The sequence below is a fragment of the Penicillium robsamsonii genome (assembly GCF_028829455.1).
Source record: "Penicillium robsamsonii strain IBT 29466 chromosome Unknown utg000007l_segment0_segment0, whole genome shotgun sequence".
In the NCBI taxonomy this organism is placed as follows: Eukaryota; Fungi; Ascomycota; class Eurotiomycetes; order Eurotiales; family Aspergillaceae; genus Penicillium; species Penicillium robsamsonii.
The window spans coordinates 1,034,874-1,054,638 of NW_026643225.1; the positions used below are offsets into that span (position 1 = coordinate 1,034,874).

Here is a 19,765-nt window from a genome sequence, read left to right on the forward strand (position 1 = left end):
ACTAGGAAGGTACAAGGGCTGAGGGCTGAACAATGACACAGGTCAGTCGAAACAACAAATTGGGGTAGTTACTGATTCTTGAAAACCGCACTTTGTCCGTTCCCCTAGTTAATGCGTTGGATTGATGCAAATTGGAACACTGCCGTGACGTGACAACGGGAGCCTTTTATTATCATGAGTAGGAGTAAGAGAAACATGGAGTCAAAGAACAAAAAGTGCCCTTCGGCTCAGGTATCGACCGCTCTCACGTTGTTCTTGTGCTACCCCGTCATTGATTGACCGTACACGGCACATATCATCCAGTGAAGACCGTAGACGCCGGGATTTGCCCTGAAACCAACGGAAAGCCCAAAACAACCACTTCCCCAAATCTAATCCTGTCGTCCCTTCAATAACCGCTGGGTAACCTTGTCCTTCTCTATAATGTAAACCTGGGCACCCCAGCCGGAGAGAGCATCTCGGTCCACAGCGCTAAGCAGCGCTTGTGAGATAGTCTCGAAAAGGTCCTCGGGGGCCTGTAATGATAATGTGTTAGACAGCGCATCTAGTAGGGGATATAAAAACACCAATAGTACATACCAGATCAGGCTCCCACAAACCCTCGCAAGTACCGAAGAGCTGGTCACTTGCTGTTCCGCTGACAATGAAGTCCTTGGCGAAATCGATACAGCCAATGCTGTCAAAGCCGCAGATGAAGGGCTTCCCCGTTGTTGGGTTGATACCAGCCAGCACAGGGCTGACAAAGTAGGGACCGAAGCGCTTCTCATACAGCGATGAGCTCACTAGGTTGGCGAGGGTCTGCGGTGCGATGTCGCGCTCCTCGCGCAGCCGGTACATGTTGACCTTGTAACGGAAGAGATCGGAGACGGTGTTGACGTCGGTGGCGAGGCCAGTCAGGCCGAGGTAGGTGGATGGAGCGTAGTTGAAGATCTTGGGGAAGTTGTTGGAGATGGTCAGGGACTGCATGCCCAGGCGAAGGTCACAGGCGATGGCGACGCAGTCCTTGCCCACCATGGCGACACAGGCACCGCCATCTGCAGAACGGTTAGTATTTTGGTTGTTTATTCATTAGGGACAAGGTTCCAGCATACTGATGTCGAAGGGGTTGGACTGTGATGGGAGAAGTCGGTCAGCTTGGAGGTCCAGAGATCCGTAGACGATAGGGACAAAGAGCGCATTTTTCTTACCATTATTGCAGTGTTTTGATGCAATTCAATATAACAGAGATATTCCAGAGCTAAAGCACAAGAAAAAAGAAGAGAAAATGTGGTTGAGAAGGGGGCGGGTTGGGAGAGGTGATGGAGGTGAGTTGATGACGGGGAAGCTCTGAGGTACGCGAGAGAGCTCAGATGACGCCCGCACCGCTGCCTGTTTCGTATGCTTCGACTACTTTCTGCGCCCTCTTTCTCCCCGCATTCGAGTTTCTCGCTTCTACACTTTGATTTATTTATTTTTAATCTCTTCATTGAGATATTGAACCTTCGATATTTATTGTCAGAGCTACTGTTCTCCGTGCACAATGAGTGCCCACGTTGTGGTGATCGACGCGACAGCCAGGCGGGCAACAATCAAGACTACGCCCGCCAAACATTTGACCGATATCCTACAGGAGGCATGTTCGAAGCTTGGATATAATGCCAGCCAGTACTCATTAAAGTGAGTTGGTGTTCATTTCTCCGATGACAACACTAACCTGATCTTTTATACGCAACAGACACAATCGCAAGCAGTTAGACCTTTCTCTTTCCTACCGCCTGTCCGGTCTCATATCCGGCGCAAAGCTTGAACTTGTTCAAATCTCTCGCTCCCCGTCAGTCGTAACCGTCGGCCTGCAACTTCCCGAATCAGAGGCTCGTGGTGCCCCGAATGGCCGCATACTTGATAAGTTCCCTAGTACAACTACACTCTGGATGGTACTACGGAAGTTCGAGGCAGGAGTTGCAGGGACTGGTCCAGTACGGAATCTCACTTCACGTGCAGTTCCCTCTGCCGAGGGTGGAGACGTTGCCGGACGACTGTACTATGAGATCCCCGTCCTTCAGATTTTGGAACGTGAAGTATCAAGTTTCACAGATCTACAAAAGACCCTAGCGCAGCTGGGCTTCAACAGTGGCAATGTTCTTATTCGCCTGAGTTTCCGACGGACCGAGGAGCCTATTGAAGAAGCCATGGCCAAGATTGGCGAGTTCTTCAAGTTAGAGGATGAGGCACCTGCGGCACAGAATAAGAACGCAGCGCCCATGGCAGCTCTCGCTAATAGCACAAGCAATGAACCTGCTCAAGAGATCTCCCGCTCGTTGCAGCCTGATCCCTCTGGGGTTACCGCCGCATCGGAGGAATTTGCCGCTCCGCTACCTATCTCCGGACTGGCCACTTCCACAACCGACTCTGGCCGAACGATTACTGTCTTCTCCCCTCCCTCGGAAGACACTCCTTCGTCCGCAAAACTAGACTACGATGAGAGTGATTACATACCCTCTATTGAGCACGCAAAGCTGCACCAGCGGTTACTCAACGAGTCCTCTCGCCCAAAGCGCTTGCCAACAGATGCCGAGATCGCCGCCAAGGCAGAAGCAGAAGCCACAAGGCGAGCAGCCATTCGTGAAGTCGATGTGAAGATCCGATTCCCAGATCAGAGCCAAGTGATTGCCAAATTTGGGATCTCGGATACAGGAAAGTCGTTGTATGAATTCGCACGTGGATGCCTTGCTCTGCCGTTCGCCAGTGAGAACTTCAATCTCACTGTCCACGGTGTATCCAGATCCAAGCATACAAGCGCCATACCTCCATCAGATAAGAAGCGCCTGATTAAAGACCTAGGGCTGTCTGGTCGTGTGCTCGTCAACTTCTCTTGGGCTGAACACGCTCCCGAGTTTGTTCATGAACGCCGAGCGGAGATCCTACGCCCCGAGCTTCGGAGCCAGGCTCAACAACTCAAGGTGGAGCAACCGCCGGAGCTCAAGGAAGATGCCCCTGCTCCATCACAGCCAGGTCCGAGCAGCGCCCAAGGCGGAGACAAGCCCAGCGGAGCACGGAAGAGTGGTGCTATGCCTAAGTGGCTGAAGCTACCGGGTAAGAAATGAAATCAGGATAATGGAATGGATTTGGTTAAGATGAGTGACATATGCTGCTCTTATGATCATGACCTTGCTATGAGGCACATCTCTCAAGACACATTAAGATCTTAGATGTGCGGATAGACTTGAATTACATGGCCTTCAAACGTCGTTTATGTAGATAGCCTCATTACAATGTAGCAATCTAGACTTGACACTAAATGAACGGTGTATGTAGAGCCATTAAGATGCCGCCGACTTGCAAACATATGAAGTCAGACCTCAGTCTGCACATATTAGGCAACCGTACGCTTTTCCATCTACGCTGTAGACCTCCATTTAGAAAGTGGCTCAATTGCAAATATCACACGTGAAATGGTTGAATAAATGTTTTCATTATGGTTTCACTCCATACGACAGAGAAGGAATCCCATATTTGCCTTCCCCTTCATGCACGCCCAATGGCCACAAAACCCCCTTTCCGATCCGAGAATCACGCTTTTTTTTGCGTCGAGTCGTTAAAACGAAAGAAAAACAGGAACGGGTCGGAAAATTTAGTGAGCAGCGGTGCGGCGAGACTCAGCAATAACCTTCTGCATGGACTCAACCTTGGCCTTGCCGCGGCCGAAAGTACCGAGCTGTAAATGATGTTAGTAAAAGTATTCGACTCAATGGATCGACTGAGCGGGCTCTGATCCTGGCGAATATCGTTTTGATTTTGGTCATGGGTCTCGGTCGTTGATAAATAGAATAGTAATGCATGGGCTTGTGCAAGTAGAGATCGAAATTAATCTTTCTCTACAGGATTAACGTGCATGGCCCATGCAATACCGTTCTGATACAGCAAGACCTTAACCAAATAACCCCAAATCCAACGGGATCCATGAAACAGAGCCGAGCAGACAAAAGCGGAACAAGGATGGAGAGTGAACGTACGCGCTTCTTAGCGAGCTTGCGGGCACGCTTGTCCTGGGCGTTGCGCAGCAACTCAATGATGCGGCGCTCGTAGGGAGCGAGACCAACGACCTCCTGGGCGATTTCGCGGACGAAGGCGGTGCGACGGGAAGACTTGCCCTTGGTGCGCGAGATGCGGGTCTTGGGGGTGTTGAGGGCGGTGGTTTTCTATATCAGGACCCAGTCAGTATGTGTGGTTCGCGAAGTCACATGTAGCGGCCGCAGGTCCCAGTGTTCTCTTCTTTCGCGTATCGTATCTGTCTGTCGGTGTGGTTCATGGCGCGGTCATATCTGAGTTTCGTGGAAGGCGAGTGCTAGCTTCGGTGCCAATGTCGAATCCAAAGTGTTCCCGCGGCATCGAAAATTTTCCCAAGCGAGTCTCCAATATTTTCCAATGGACGATTCAATCGCAATCCTCCTTGCCGTGATAATTCCCAGTGTTTCCGCGATAAAACTTGACCCTACAGGTCTTGGGTGGACCAACAGACCGAACGAAAAGAAGAGACCTTGGGAGACCTTCAAACGACCGAAAAACATGGTGCAAAGAGACTGTAAAAACGTACCCGGCCCGCGTTAATGCCGACCACAATTCCGGAGCGTTCGGCCATCTCGACGGTTGTTGACTGAAGGGGTTGGCGGAGGTTGTCGAAGAGGAGGTGAGGGAGCCGTGTGAAAATCGCCTGGTCTTTTGCCTTGGAACCGCAAAATGGGGTCTTGGCGTTGGTGCGGTAGGCGAGTGACTAGGGCTAGGGCTGGATTAATTGGGACTAGCGCTGATCCCTGACACCTCAGGCATATACATCAATAAGTCTTGGCACATGCGCACGTGATATATATTTGCCCTCTTTTTATAGGTCGACCTCTTACTACCTGACTACATCTGACCTGTCTGAATCAACTGTCATGGATTTGGTTTGGATTGGTTCAATGTACTCTAACTATGTATTTCATACACACATGATTCATTCCTTGCATTTCTTGATATTGAGCATCAAAGCCTGGCAGCCAGCACTGCATCAAGTGCCTCCTCCCAGCTCTCCCTCAGCTCTCCACAGAACAATTCGAGCGCAGATTCATCCATGACCTTTTCCATAACATCTTGAAGAGGCTTCTCGTATTCATCAGTTGTATCACCAAGCTTGACCATGTCGATGAGTGTACTGAGAGTGGCTGATTCGGCAAGACCCTGTTTCAAATTTCGGGTGTTCGAACGGACATCCTCGAAAACTTCACGGACAAGGGTGTCCAGTCGCTTTATTTGTTCGGCAGGGAGTTTGGCGGTCTTCAGAGTCTTTCGAGAATCCAGCTCGAGCATATTCCATAGAGCCTTGAGAGTCTCTACAAGAGCCCACATGGCATGGAAATACTCCCATGTCGGTGCGCCTGGGGTGCCTGGAGTAAACTCGATGGTCGTTTTCATCATAAGAGAGGACCTCTTGGGGTCTTCCAGGGCTAGATCTGTTCTCTTAGCCTTCAACCAATCCTCTACCTCGCCAAGAGCAGTCTCAATTTCAGTGGAAGTATGGGCCTTGGATCCAGCCATAAACATAGCCACTTTCAACAATTCTACGTGAATCTTGGTCGAATCCCTCTCGGCATCAGTATGATCATCGTCAGTCTGGGAGAGCGACAATCCGCCGAGGTTAGGCAGCTCTAGTTTCAAGGCGACTGGCTTCTGACTGCCGATGCTCTCGAGGACACTGAAAAGTCGATCAGTGAGCCGGGCGGATGCCAGCCAGTTTTCCTATATTAGCATTAGTCAGTGCCACAGTGTCACTCAAGAAAAAAAAACTTACCCCAGGAATCGGGCCTGCGCGCAACCGATGCTCAAATGGAGATTGGTCACAACGTTCCAGATTCATAAAGCCATCATACTTCCGCTGGTCTTGAACCGGTGATGTATCTTGGGCTATAGAGTAATTAGTATCCAATTACGTCATGAGTATAGAGAGACTGAGGACTACTGACCAGTGTCTTCATGGAGAGGCAGGTGTTTTCCTTTGCGGATTCTTTGCATCCGACGCAAGTCTAAGGCCCACATTCTCCGGCAGATACTGTCCCTGATACGCTTTTGAAGCTCGATTGTATCGTCTAGATTGACATAGACCCCATCATCAAGCCCTTTTATCAAAGAGTTTTTGATAGTGAAGTTTGCAGCACGATAAAAGTCGAGAGCAGCGATAAATGCAACTTGCGGGTCAAAGTCCTTGTACTCCGCGCCCTCGATAGGAGGTGCAGCATGAGGGTGAATGGTGGCAAAGCGGGTGAAGAGGTTATGAGCAACACTCTCATACTGCATTTGCTTGACAGACAGCTTGCCAAACCACCTCAAAGCAATGGAGCCAGCACCGAGAAGAAGATAAATGCGAATCAACATAAGAATCGCCTCGTAGTTATGGGGTGAATCGATTAGAAGACGTTCCAGAATCCCAGCGGCGCGGATCAGGGCAGTGTTGCTGAGTTTCTTAGATACCTGGCCAGCTGGGCTGGGCTGAAGAAGGGCCATTGCAGCAATGATGCAGAAATCGTCTGTGGGCCGACTTTCCATCGCAGAAGCAGTATCTGGTTGGCTCCCTTTCTTTGCGTCCTGGGTCTTCGCTAAAAGAGTGAATGCATCGTAAAAGTAAAGGCAATTACGAACAAGAGTCTCAATGGTGGATTTCGATGCGTCATTGTTGCCTGAAATCCGGTCGCAATAGTGCATCTTGTACGCATTGATCAATGGAATGGCATCGTCCTAGAAAATTGATTAGCCCGTATTAACTAAGTTTAGCTGAATTCTCACTTACAGGCTTCCCTTCGACACTGTCCATACAATGTTGAGATACTCGGTGAATCAAAGTATCATCACGGGTCTCCAAGACCCCTCGTAAGTCTTTGAAAGCATAGAGTTTGTGCTTGTGTTGGTCAAAGTATCTTTGGCACGCAGCAACCAGATCATCCTCTGTCCGCTCGCCCCGTTTGAACCCGGTTAGGGTGATGTCCATGAGAGCGATGTGTGCATTGCGTGACTTTGGGCTGAATTCGATGAACTTCTCAATATGCTGTTGTGTGTCGGAGAGCAGCCTATGTACGAAGCAGGCAATCATTCGTTAGTCGAGGGTTTAACAGTGTAGAAGTGAGATATTGGAATGCTTACCCCGGGTTTTTGTCAAGATGGCGCACGGCTGCGATGAGCAAGTTCCAGTATTTCCAATCATCGCGCTCATGCAGAGTGATGCGCTCTGTTTCGTCTTCGGGCACGGCAAGTAGGCTTTTGGCGTAGGAGTGCCCTTCTTCCCAAAGTCCAGCAGCCCCTAAGCCCATGACTTTGGTTAACATGAAGGTCCTATCGTTGTTAACAATCCGAGAGCTAAGACCAGCATTTTCGCTATTAAGAACCTGCACAATCTCTGTCCAACGATTCTGCGATTCGAAAATTCGAAGGGCCAAGAGAAGTTCCTCGGCGGTTTGTATGGCTCTCGTAGGGCTTAGCAATTCAGTCTGTAGTAAGCCATTTCAATCATGTCCAGTCAGTCATTTATGTCCAAATATTATGTCCAGTCTTCAGCTTCAGTTCCAGTGAACATGTAGTCTTTAGGAAAGGTACATACCGGGTTAGATGGAACCTCAGCTACTGCCTTTTGAGCAAAGCGATAGGCAAGTGTCCCAAACAACTTGCGGTCCATATCCGAGCTAGCTGCATCATCTGAAACACGATAACAAAGGAAAATAGCCCAAAAATAGTACTTTCGCTCCCGAGGAAAGTTCTTTTGAAGGCTCATGGCAGCCTGTAATAAGACCGAAGTCACTCGTTAGCAACTTAGACCTTGATACGATGCCAGTATCGCATAGGCTTCTTCCCAACTCACTTTCTGCGCTGACTTCCAGTCACCAGCCTCATATCCGAATTTGAACCATCTCATCTGAAGGTCATGATCTTGTGGCTTTGCCTTAGCAGCTCGTTCCCATATGGCGCTCCGAAGCTCGGTATGGTCATCCATGTTCCGTAGCGTACGGTGGAGTATGTCGAGAGAGTCCAGATCTGAGACCGGTGGATCGGCGTTGCACAGCGCGAGGGTCTCTGCAATGCCTTTCTTTTTATGGGTTTCATCTGCGTGGTTGAAGAGGACATTCGCTTTCCAGGCCTATTTGCTTGCGATCTCACGTGTTAGTTGGTCCCATACAGCTGACAGCATCGCAACGGTGGTGAATTCAGAATAAACAATAAGAATCACTCGCCTTTAAAAACTGCGTATTCTCGCCTTTTTTCATGCGCTTCTCGATCAGCTGTAAGGCCTGCTTCATGTTCTGCGAGTCAATGGCATCTTGAATTTGGTTGTTGCGACGCAGAAACACCGCGTCATTGGTGGAGCTCATGGTGGAAGTGCTGTTCACGTTGAGGAGAGAACTCTTCAATTGGCGTCTATCGCAGAATTGTCTGATTGCTGTGCCTAGCACAGCATGGGCTAAAAAGGGTCAATGATGTGAGTTGGAGTTGAATGATCGACTCCGGTCACTTTTTTATTTGGCGGGGAAGGAGACCAAAAGGAAGGCGGTCAGGTGGTCCCCACACCATTTTGCCGGCAAAAAACCAACATTAACATTCGAAGCACGTTGTACGCGTTGTATGCGCCATTGATGTAATTGTTCAGAAATAAAAATAAGACGGATGGCAAATTAAAAAGGCAGCTAACTTTTTAATTGCTTTATAGTATTATGTACAGTATATTTAATCTATATCCCTGGTTATACGCAGAAAAGTCCTCTAAGATTTATCCTTTTCCCGCCTTTTTCTACCATCTATGTTGTATGTAGCTATAAGACTGGAAAGGGGGAAAAATATCCGAAAAAAGACATGTAAAAAAAATCGAGAACTACCACCAAAAGACACCACAAGACCGACTAAGCGGCCTACTATTTTTGTTTTAATCAAGATAAGCCACGTTTCAAACCCATGAATGACCCATATCGAAAGGTTGAATCATGGTTGCTAGGAGACCTTCGAAGCTACCTACTTCCAACCTCAAAAGATTCTAACATATGTCCATCATATAGTTTTTGTTTAATCGTCTTCCATATTCATACACAAGTGTTGTATTTGACTGAACATGAAGATCAGAAGTACTACACCTGAGCAAAACAGATAAGACCTCAAGATTCGAAAATGATAATATACAGACTGAAAATCGTTCAAAAGATAATCCGATACGCCATACAGAGGTCAAGTCACAGGAAAATAAACCCAAAAAGAGAAAGCCGCTTATCTCGCAGGTCAGCACCGAACCATGAAACGTTTTTGCCAAAAATGGAATGTTTTACCAGCCGAGCAAGATCGTGATGCCTGACGGCATTTGGAATGCTCATCACATAACGGTTCACATGAAAGAAGCTAGGAGCTTGACTTTGGTAGACTTCTGATTATTGGGTTCATAGAAAAGCACACCTTGCGCGTTGGCATGCAACAACTGCTTTGGGGATGTCAGGGATCTCGCAGCCAGGAAATTTGTCGATCTCTTCGGTAAGAATGGTCCGAGATGGTAGAGATGACTTATTTGGGCTGGGGCGTCAAGGAAACTTTCTTCTGGGTGAGCTGTGCCTCGTTAGCGACTGAATATACTCCGACACGCATCGCATCAAAATTAATGGATCTCGCGGACAGAATAAAAACAAAGCCTGCATAAGACAAAAGATCGAGGCTATAACGATAACAATATGCATTCAACTTACCCAGTTCTTTTTACAATCACGATAAGCCCTAGACAAAGTAATCAGTCAGTAAGAAAGCTCAGGCATATGATAATCATGACAATATTGTAGAAGTTGGTCGAAAGCCAGGTAAATCGGGCAGATAGAAAGTCAAAACACTGGTCATATCATATGAAAAAGTATTTGACATACTGGAAATAATCGTGACACATTTCGCGGTCAGAGGCATTCCGTCTCATACACTTGAGACTCCGATCCGCGAAGTCTTGGCATGGGTCGTAGTACTCGCTAGCATGTTTACTAAACCACAAGTTAGCTATCAGTATGGGTAAAAGCCACACATGTTCTATGCTCTATTCAGTTCAATGGATACGCAGCCATCGGGTTAGTCTGCCTGTATTGATATGCGTGGCTCTCAAGACCACATAGTCCAGTAAACATGACATGATCGAGTGGACCGCGCCCGCGGTCCTGGAGGACTTGAGAAACACCATATCACATTTGGGGATAGACAAAAGCAGACAGGGGTGGAAGGAAGAAACATTGAAACATACTGTGTGAACTTCTTCTCCGCTTTCTCCCACGCTTTGTCGTGAGGGTCTGCTTGGGTTGACTCGGATGCCATGGGTGCAGTGAGTTCGTATGTCTCCTGTGTTCGCAATATATTGAGACAAGTAACTTGATCAAATAAGATAGAACGCCAAAGCGTTTCTTGAAAATCAGATTGGAGGTCTGGGGGTTGATTGGAGCAGAAGTTAGCGTTGGACACGGGAAGAATTGGAGATCCGCGCGGTCTTGGCGCGGAGATCTGCCAACCCCAACCAGAATCCCGAGGTCCACATAATATGTGTTTATATATTGCTTTCCTATAATTCTAGAAGGAATTATCTACATAGGTACATAGGTACAGACCTTATATATGTCTAGTTCGCAGAGCTACTGGAATATGAAAGCCCGATTTCAGAGCGCGGCTTTTCAGTCTATCTATATATATTCATGAGCATTACCCACAGCTATAGATCAAAAGTTGTAATAGAGAAGTCGTTTGGTCATTTTAAGATTTTTCCGGCTTTTTCGACCGTCTACATATAAACTTGAGAACAGCGAGAAAATATGTATCAAAAGAGGCCCAAAAAGGATCTGAGGAGGCTACTAAAGGCATCAGACCACGGCCAACTCTTCTTGTTTGCTCCGAGACAATGCCATTAATATCAACACGTTAACTTAAACAGTGAATGCACAATATACGCTGCATAAGTACTTGCTCAAGTGGTAGCCCATATTGGAAGTCCAGACCGAGATGCATATAGCATAGAAAATCTACAGGATTGGCCCAAGATTAGATGCAGCCGAGCTTGTTATCGATTATTATTGCACTTAGCTATCGAAACTTCTCCAAATATCCCACTATTCAGCTTGACTAGTATCAATCCTTCGTTTGTGTAGAAATCACAGGGTCACTGAAAAAGGCGTCGACGGACAGTTCATCACAGAGCGAAAGCTGTGTTGAACCACCGTACTCATTATAGGACGTGGCGGGTAAGCACATACGCCTATTGATAGTACAGTGGGGGGGACCCTTTTGAGGATGGACAGCTCTCAATCATGCCAGTCGATATCGAGCATCAAGCGCTTCGGGCACTGGTATGATAGAGCGGATCACAATGGTGACATCTTTCCGTCCCTGATCCTCATCCACCAAGAATGGTAGTGTTCTCACAACGGTCTGTCTTGTCTCGATAATTGGTGACTTGTATCATCAATACGCGGAGTATCGATTGTAGATGCCTCAGGACCGGTTCTGTGATGCCAACCGGTTCATGCGGGACCGGAAAAGAGCAAGGCGTCAATTTGATACAGCCAGTCTCAAGGTGTTCATCCGTGAACAGATCGATTTTCTGGGGTATATGGACAAGGAGATTATTGACGAGGAAAAGGCTCAGATGGGCGTGTTTGATGACAGCCACCTTCGCTCAGAGGAACTAAACAGCAATGGCACATGAAACAGGCCCGCGCTGCTACAGAGTAGACCTCAGTGTCAATGAAGTTACAAATACTTGGCTCTTGGCCATATGGCTCTAAAGAGCTCATGACGAGATGCCCATTGTATTAGAGCGATTTGATTGTTTCGTTCTTACGTGTCCTTTCTTAGGGCTTTCGGGTCAGGATTTGGCGGTTATCTTTTCTGTATGAAAATTGAAGTTGTATGTTGGTTTTCACTACGCCGCAAAGAAGATAGTAAGTAGCCATACGTACCAATTAAACGCCGGTTGTCATACTGACAAGATTGCCATACTGCAGTAGCTAGTGTTTGTGGTGTGAGATAGAATAGAGTGGAATATTGAAGCAGCTTCATTGTTAAATGTGTCTAGAATCGAATTATCACATATGCATTCCAGAATCCACACCAAGATATACACAGCACATCTCATGAGCCTTGTATATCACTCCAGACTTGTATCCCACATCAGAGTGAACTCGATACCTTATTCTTGGTCAGTACACGCTCCTTTCGTAGGGCTTTGGATGGTGATCGAATCTTGCTTCCAACCCCTCGAGAATTATCGGGTCTGCGTGATCAGTTTGGGATCCTCAAAAAGAGCGGCGATCTCAACTTCGGTCTCCCTTTCGTTTCTGGAAACGTGAAAAATATTATCAAAGTCTTTATAGAAGTGTTAATGCCCGGGGTATGGAGAAGGTAGTAGAAATTGCACTCACACCAGAGACAAGCATTCCCAGGTAGAAAATATAGTAGTAAAATCCAATGCTATCCAGTGCAATGGGATTAAAATACTGATTGACAGTAAGTGCTACCTGCGAGACAGCCACTTGAATACTCAACCCCTTGGCCTGAATTGGAAACAACAGAAGCTCCGTTGGATAACAATAAAGAAGTGGGTTATTCACCAAATCAAAAGCCGCATCAAAGGGAAAAAGAAATATCACAACGGCAATCGAGGCTTCTTTAAATCCATGTTGGGCATGCATGGCCGATGCTACAGTCAATGGGACGTTTACGAGGATCATCCCGATGAATGAGGTCATCCAGAGAGTTCGTCTGCCGATTCGGTCTGCTAGTAAGCCACCTGTTAGGGAGAATAGCAGGTTGTATATCTGCAAACTACCGTTGATACCGGTCTGTTAGGGTGTAGACGTGATACCAATGCTGGTCAAGATGGGGCTGAAGTAGTATGCGATTACAGTCTGGCCGTTTCAGAGCGTCAAGAGGGTAACAGTACCCACCAGGGTAATTCGTTTCATATTTGCTAGCGATCGGTAGAGAATGCTCCAGCCATTTTGTCCACTCTTTTGGGCGGCTGCTTCAGCCCCCAATAAGGCATGTATCTCTTCCATCTCATGGATCACAAGAGCCGAATGCAAGTCACCGTGGTACTTTGCAAGCCATTGTGGACTTTTGGGTAGACCATAGAGAACGGATAGCATGACGAAGATTGCAGGAACCCCCTGGATGAGGGATAGTATAGGCCAGGACCAGCTGGTAGACATGTATCCAGTGCCGAACGTTGCCCATGCCGCGATGATGGAGCCTACATACCAAAGTACGTTAAACTAGAAATGTTATATCAGCAGATAGTGCGATAAATAGCTCGGGTCAACTAGTAATGGGCCTTACCAAAGAGGATATTGTCCCACGCATCGCCGGATGAGCCAGTTCGAAGAGCAGCAAGGGGCCAGCAACACATGTGAAGCTAATTCCAACTCAATCAAGAATCGACGGCCAATAAACATTCCAGCATTTTGTGCAGCTGTTTGAATGATAGTTTCGACAAACGTCAAGCTTGATCCAACAAACATGCCTACTCGTCGTCCGAAATAGTCCCACCGTGGGTGAGGCAACCAAGGCACCAACAAAGCCCCCAACGAAGTGAATAGCTGCGATGAGTTTGATTTTAGACGGATCGGGGTTCTCCATATCTGGTGAGACCGATATAGTCAGCATTATATCTCGAAAATTGTACAAGGGATCTACGGACCTTTAACCCGGGGTTTCATAGACTGGAAACTTCGGACCACGCTTTCATCGTATCCAGTGGTAATCTGTGATAAAAAGATATTATCCTGCCACGCTAGTAGTTTGCGAAGACCAAGGTATTTCCATAATTTGTCTAAGCGATCAGTCTCGATTTCCTGAACAGGGACAGTCATTTTATAAGGATGTTGAACTCTGGGATTAACAAAGAGCAGGGTATGTTTTGAAGAAGCCCAAGGGATCTATCCAACTTATACCGTGCCATGATCAAGAGTAGCTGAGAGTTGCAGTAGAGGAGAACAGTCAAAAGGCTAATCGGTGTCCATAAAAACGGTCAACCATGTCCTACAACATCGACGGGCCTCCTCTTCGGATGCCCTCCGTGCAAGGTCAAAAGCAATATGTTTAGACCCAGCCAACACAATTGTGCCCATGGTCAAGCAACACAAGGCTGTGTTGGCACGCCATCGTCCATGTGATTGCAGCCAAACTTCATGGATTTTATTGTGTTGAGACAAGAGACAATATTTTTAGATCGATTCAATTCGATCCAATTCGATCCAATTCGATCCAATTTACAGCCCTTCCATAACGTAGACACAATAGTCACATTGCCACCACCATCGATGCCGGCGTGCTCGGTTCTATTCAGCGAGCACGATGCGGCAAGGCCTGCGAATCTTAGAAGAGATAACTATAGTGTATGTGGGCAGTCACTCGGATATTGTTATGAAAGGAATAAATTTCCAAAGTTAGTCAGTCAGATGCTGGAAACATACAAGTCCCCTAAGTCCAATGGAAAGCCTTGTAATATCTCGAGTGTTGCGGCATATGGTCTGTGTGAATGCTATGGTCTGTATCTGTAAGTGAACCGGCTGATGCAAGATCTGGATGTGTAAGTGAGGTCAAATATGATTTGATCGGCTGTATTATTGAACAGGTATACTCCAAAGTCATTATTGACTCGCCTGGTCTCATTCTAGGATCAAAGAAAAAGGGAAGCCAAAAATTGGGCAACATCTTTGTGTTATGGAATCAAGTCCCTCACCCATACGAAGTAGAGATGTGCAGTTGCACTTGTGCAGATTATTTCCACAATCATGAACTTTGAGCAAGCTCAACAAGTCCAAAATAACAAGTGACTATCATATGAGGACGATGAAAGAAAGTGACGAGTCACTTCTGAAGTTGTTCAAAGCTCCCTGGGGCCCCTTCCTCATGATTATGTGATTTCTTGCCTGAGGCCACAAAAACATCTGCCCTCTGACTTGAAGAATCTGGATCATATTATTACACTTCCTTGTGCCTTTTTCTCAGTCTCAGACCGTCACGCTAGCCTCGCAGAGTTCTTTGACTTCTTAGAGTTGTCTCTGCGAAAACTTGTTGATCACATCTTGCCACTTCGCGAAACTTTTACTCTCCGGGACACCCCCACCGCATCCTGTCGGCACTCGCGCATTCACCCCAAGACGCCTCAAACGCACTCCGGTTGATGCGACGCGCTCCTGGCGTGGAAATTACAGCTTTTGACAAGCCCCAGAAGGTCAAAATGGCGGCTAGAAGTGGTCCTGGGGCTGAGGCATCGGGGGTAAGTCAATTCCCGCGTCTGATTGAAGTGATCGAGTACTAAAGACTGACGCGTGATATACAGCTGGTCAACACCCTCCAGGGCCATGTCGACGATATTCGCACTTTGATACAGTGCGGTATATGCATCCGTCCTCTTTACGAACCGTTTACTATCGCCTGCGGGCACACTTTCTGCTACTCAGTGAGTCTCCATACTATATTACTCTTTTGTTAATACCAGTACCTGACTAGAATTCCTCACATAGTGTCTATCATCATGGTTTGCTGGTGGAAGATCAAAGCGAACATGCCCGGATTGCCGAGCACCTGTCAAGACACAACCAGCACCAGCTTATTTGGTGAGTTTTAACAATCTCAATTCATTTGCATTGTATCTGACATATCTCTTGTGTCACAGGTCCGGGCCGTTGTGCAGATGTTCACAGGTCGAGCTGAGCTTTTAGATAAAGGAGAAACGACTACGGAGCATTCAAAAAATCAAAGAGACGAAGCGGAAAGACTGGATCAGGACAAGGCCAATAGTCATCCAACCGAAGGAGGTCTGTTCGGGGGTCTTTTCAAGCCAAGAGATCCCCGAAAAAATCCTGTCATTGACATTGAAGACGGAGTAGTTCGATGCCCGCTCTGCTCATGGGAACTTGAAGGGGACAATTGCGCAGGATGCGGCTACCGATACCGGCCGGATTCCGAAGATACAGACGACAGTGGATCAGCTGACTTCAGTGAGACCGACCTAGACTCGCTGGATGATGGCATAGACGAGGACGGGGAAGAGGGCGAAGGTGAGGGCGAGGCAAGGGAATCTGACCACTTCGACGACATCGAAGACCATGATGGCGTTTGGGGCAACTTTGCGCTTCAGTGGTATAGACATCCCTTCCCCGCACGCCCTAACTGGTCCTCAGGTGTAGGTCCTGGCCAAGTTTTCGACCGGCTTGAAAACTTGATGGGTAACGGACCTGCCATGATTCGAATGCCCCCGGGAGGCCCTGTGAATCATGGCAACTATCTCCCTTCAGGTAACACCAATGACAGTGAATACGACGAAGAAGAGGAAGACGAAGAAGAGAATGAGTATGACGAGTCAGACTCATTCATCGATGCTGAAAACGACCATCCGCCCACGAGTTCCTTCGTTGAAGACCAAGGCCATCGTCTCGGGAGTGGCGATACGTATGAATCGGAATCAGATCGTTCCACTGGCACCGTTGTGGATGATGTTCAGGGTGACCACCATTCCTCAACTATTGGGCTCAATTACAGAAACACCACACCTTACTTTGACGACGAAGCTTCTGATGAAGAGGTGGAAGAGGAAGTCTCATCGGAATCGGACGATAGAGAGATGGTCGATGAAGAGGAGGATGAATCTGAGTCTGACGAGGATGCAATTCAGACTGCGCCACCTCGTCAAGCTAATACACAATATCCACGCCAGTCCCCCTGGTTCCAAGCCCCCAGCGATGCTTCATGGCTTGCAGCGAGGCCTCCAATAGAAATTCCTGACTCATCCGAAGAAGAGGAAGAGGAATCCTCGCCACCTGTTCGGCCTGGGAGATCCGTTGGTGCACGCCGTGCCATCCAACACGGGACCACTACTCAGAATGTGATCACCCTCGATGATTCCGACGACGATCAGCCTGTCGGTCCAGTGAGAAGAACCACACAGAGGCGACGTGCCAGATTCTCTCCATATTAAAAAAAAAATATTCGGACCGCCGACGCGGTATCTGCTTTCGCATTTTATCGACCTATTTAATGTTTTGTTTTGGCTTCAGCGCGGCGCTTGGGTAATGCTAAGAGGACTGTTGTCATGGCTGGCGGCGTTTTGTTTTCATTTTGATATCAAAAAGAAGACATTTTTCTCTTTTTTCCTTTTCCGATGCCTTCAACGGCTGGACCCTATCTTCATGCTTTGCTTCTTACCGGCTCAACCGTACTCTACGAATACCCCTACTTATCCTTCTCTGATTCGATCTTGATCTTTTGTCGCCCTTTGCGAGTGGACTCGAAGAACCTAGTCTCTTGGTACTCAATAAAACGTGTCCACAAAATCTATTATCAAATCTATGAAGAAAGCCACAGGCTCTACCATGTTAAGTCCTTGCTTTCCATGTTGTATTCTTTCACCAACTAGTTAGAGCATACTATCTTGCTTCGTAGTGTTACTCTTAAAATGATAACTACATGTACCTACAACAGTCCACGAGTTCACTCGAAGTAAATAAATGTATGTAGATATCACTGGACACCCTATTTACAAGCAAAGTAAACCAGCGAGAACAACCAGCAAAAATATCCACATGACGCAGACCCAGAATTCGTAGAAATATTTGGGTATTGGTTGTTGAAACAACATTGGGAGATTGAAGGAAGCAAGGTTATAAAAGTGTGCCTACACAGCTTTTCTAATCATTTACTGTCATCACGAAGTTTACTCTTGAGGAACAATATTGCTTGAAAGAGGGATATGATTGAATACTTCAATGCACCGAAGATATCCGGCACATATGCAAAAATGGTAAAATACACAGATGTGACTCCAAATACACCTGACCCCGAGCAACGCTCCCCATTTTACTCTCGGCCAATGACCAAGGTCGAGACAGAAGATTATGAACAAAATTTATACATCAGCCTTCACAGTGTCATTAGTAACAAACGGAACTTCGAAGACAACAGCACCATTTCGACCTCCCGAAGTGGGACCCTCATGGAAATTGTTGTTGAAGCACTTCCAGCGAGCCAATCGGTGCTCCTTGCCGACAGCGGCGACGATGGACAAACCACGAGGTTCTTGCTCGGTCTCGGACTTATGTTTGTCTGCACCAGGCATATCAGATTCAGGGCGTCGTTCGAAGACCGCAATGTCATTGATGACGCCCTTGATCAAAGGCTCTGGCTCTTTTTGATCCGGCGCGGGGGTGGCATCAAGAGCAAGAGTCTGGTTGAGTTGCTGGGAGGGCGTATCTGGTGTCACGGTACCAGGTATGCTTGCACCGATGGGACCCAGAGCGATAAGTGTCTTTTTATCTTCTGACACGCGCCATGCGCGGATGAAACCGTCCCAGCTGCCACTGAGGACAACATCGGTACCTGGTAGGGTAGCGAGGGCGGTGATCCAGCGAGGCATGGGTCGCATGTGGCGCGTGTTGTGGGCGGCAGTCGCCTCGTCTGCCTCGGGTGATAACACATCCAGAGGGGGGATGGGGTCCAAGCCGTGAGCAAGACGGACGGTGTAGATTGGCTTCTTCTTGTGGACCGACCAAAGGCAGAGGGAGCCGGAATCTGAGCCAGTGACGAAGTGCGTGGGTGGAAGGGGGGCAATGCAGTCAATGTTGCTCTCGTGGTAAGGGGCATTTCTAGAGGCGCCACCACGGAACACGAGCTGTGTTTCCTCGACAACCTTCCACAAACGGGCGGTACGATCCCGAGCACCAACACTGACACATTCGTCAATAGTCATGGCAGCAATTCCGGTAACGTGATCCTGGTGGCCGAAGAGTGTTTCGACGTAGGCGTGGCCCGCTCCACTGATGGACCATGTCTTAATTGTACGATCGTACGAACCGGAGAACAGCTGCTCTCCGGAGCTCATCGTTGAGATATGGCGTGCGAACGACAAGGTGCAAACCGAGTCTCTGTGGTGCAAGAAGGTCTTGGTTGGCGTCAAAGTCTCTGCGTCCCAGATGATAAGCTTATTGTCTGCTCCACCGGTGGCCACGAATTTTCCAGAAGGTGAGACGGCAACAGAGAGGATGCTTCCGGTATGTCCTTGGTCCTCGCCTGATTCGCCAACTTTGCGCATACCCCGAGCGTACTTCACACGCTTGGGCTTCTTGCGCTGGGGGCGCGGAGGCCGCTTAGAAGTATCATTATCGCCGTTCGATTCTGTAGAGCCTGGTACACTAGGTGTAGCCAATTCCCACTTGGTCAAAGTCTTGTCCTTTGAAACAATGTAGACAAATGGCGGGTGGACTGCGATGGCAGTGCTGGACTGGGTATCTGAGCGGAAAAAGGAATGGGGCGCCGTGGGAACGGATAGTTTCGCAGCAATTTGACGGAATGTCCGTCCTTTGAACTCATCGACATCCTTCTTCAATCGCTCCGCAATCAAGTCTCGGTCGATATCTGCGGCATCAAATCCAGCTTCGTCAACTTCTTCTTGGATGTTACCCAGATAGCGTTCAGCGAGTTTCAATCTTCGGTCCGCCGCGGTTTCGCCGTCTTCTGAGTCCGATCCACTATCGTCTGACTCTGCCGTATCGATTGCAGCATCTTCATCCAAGTCGCTACCTGAGATTGATTCTTCTCTCTCTTTGGTGCGTCGACCACCGTCGGCTTTGGCATCTACGCCTCGTTTTTTTGATCCTGGGGCTCCGGCGCGGTCGTCTCTCTTCCTCTTGCGTTGGGAATTGGGTACAGTGAAAAAGGACGACATGGCGACGTTTTGCGACCTGTCGGTTCTTTGTCTCTGTATAAATAA

At 47.9% G+C, this 19,765-nt stretch overlaps 8 protein-coding genes across 8 annotated transcripts; 3 read left to right on the plus strand and 5 right to left on the minus strand.

The window, feature by feature from the left end:
- Positions 1–207: 207 nt before the first annotated feature.
- pup3 (proteasome core particle subunit beta 3) lies at positions 208–1,324 on the minus strand. Its single transcript, XM_057234936.1, has 4 exons — positions 1,188–1,324; positions 1,092–1,110; positions 580–1,034; positions 208–515 (listed from the first exon to the last, which is right to left on the minus strand). Exons 1-4 carry the CDS (start codon positions 1,188–1,190, stop codon positions 372–374), a joined length of 621 nt encoding a protein of 206 aa, XP_057081156.1. The 5' UTR covers positions 1,191–1,324; the 3' UTR covers positions 208–371.
- A 195-nt stretch (positions 1,325–1,519) lies between these two features.
- Positions 1,520–3,083, plus strand: N7447_010675 (putative UBX domain protein; the record flags this gene model as incomplete). Its single annotated transcript, XM_057234937.1, has 2 exons — positions 1,520–1,656; positions 1,715–3,083. 2 exons carry the CDS (start codon positions 1,520–1,522, stop codon positions 3,081–3,083), a joined length of 1,506 nt encoding a protein of 501 aa, XP_057081157.1.
- A 527-nt stretch (positions 3,084–3,610) lies between these two features.
- On the minus strand, positions 3,611–8,369 carry N7447_010676 (N-acetyltransferase B complex non-catalytic subunit; the record flags this gene model as incomplete). Its single annotated transcript, XM_057234938.1, has 11 exons — positions 3,611–3,694; positions 3,993–4,178; positions 4,574–4,750; positions 5,023–5,754; positions 5,807–5,919; positions 5,979–6,747; positions 6,800–7,076; positions 7,150–7,493; positions 7,604–7,780; positions 7,862–8,103; positions 8,228–8,369. 11 exons carry the CDS (start codon positions 8,367–8,369, stop codon positions 3,611–3,613), a joined length of 3,243 nt encoding a protein of 1,080 aa, XP_057081158.1.
- Positions 8,370–9,540: 1,171 nt separating this feature from the next.
- On the minus strand, positions 9,541–10,323 carry N7447_010677 (uncharacterized protein; the record flags this gene model as incomplete). Its single annotated transcript, XM_057234939.1, has 3 exons — positions 9,541–9,688; positions 9,891–9,998; positions 10,253–10,323. 3 exons carry the CDS (start codon positions 10,321–10,323, stop codon positions 9,541–9,543), a joined length of 327 nt encoding a protein of 108 aa, XP_057081159.1.
- Positions 10,324–11,482: 1,159 nt separating this feature from the next.
- On the plus strand, positions 11,483–11,701 carry N7447_010678 (uncharacterized protein; the record flags this gene model as incomplete). Its single annotated transcript, XM_057234940.1, has 1 exon — positions 11,483–11,701. The coding sequence occupies one exon, from the start codon at positions 11,483–11,485 to the stop codon at positions 11,699–11,701; it is 219 nt and encodes a 72-aa protein (XP_057081160.1).
- Positions 11,702–12,911: 1,210 nt separating this feature from the next.
- On the minus strand, positions 12,912–13,865 carry N7447_010679 (uncharacterized protein; the record flags this gene model as incomplete). The annotated part of the gene is made up of 3 exons (XM_057234941.1): positions 12,912–13,268; positions 13,543–13,634; positions 13,694–13,865. 3 exons carry the CDS (start codon positions 13,863–13,865, stop codon positions 12,912–12,914), a joined length of 621 nt encoding a protein of 206 aa, XP_057081161.1.
- A 1,316-nt stretch (positions 13,866–15,181) lies between these two features.
- On the plus strand, positions 15,182–16,978 carry N7447_010680 (uncharacterized protein; the record flags this gene model as incomplete). The annotated part of the gene is made up of 4 exons (XM_057234942.1): positions 15,182–15,277; positions 15,341–15,460; positions 15,525–15,617; positions 15,677–16,978. The coding sequence occupies 4 exons, from the start codon at positions 15,182–15,184 to the stop codon at positions 16,976–16,978; spliced, it is 1,611 nt and encodes a 536-aa protein (XP_057081162.1).
- A 927-nt stretch (positions 16,979–17,905) lies between these two features.
- Positions 17,906–19,720, minus strand: N7447_010681 (ribosomal RNA-processing protein RRP9; the record flags this gene model as incomplete). Its single annotated transcript, XM_057234943.1, has 1 exon — positions 17,906–19,720. The coding sequence occupies one exon, from the start codon at positions 19,718–19,720 to the stop codon at positions 17,906–17,908; it is 1,815 nt and encodes a 604-aa protein (XP_057081163.1).
- Positions 19,721–19,765: the final 45 nt, after the last annotated feature.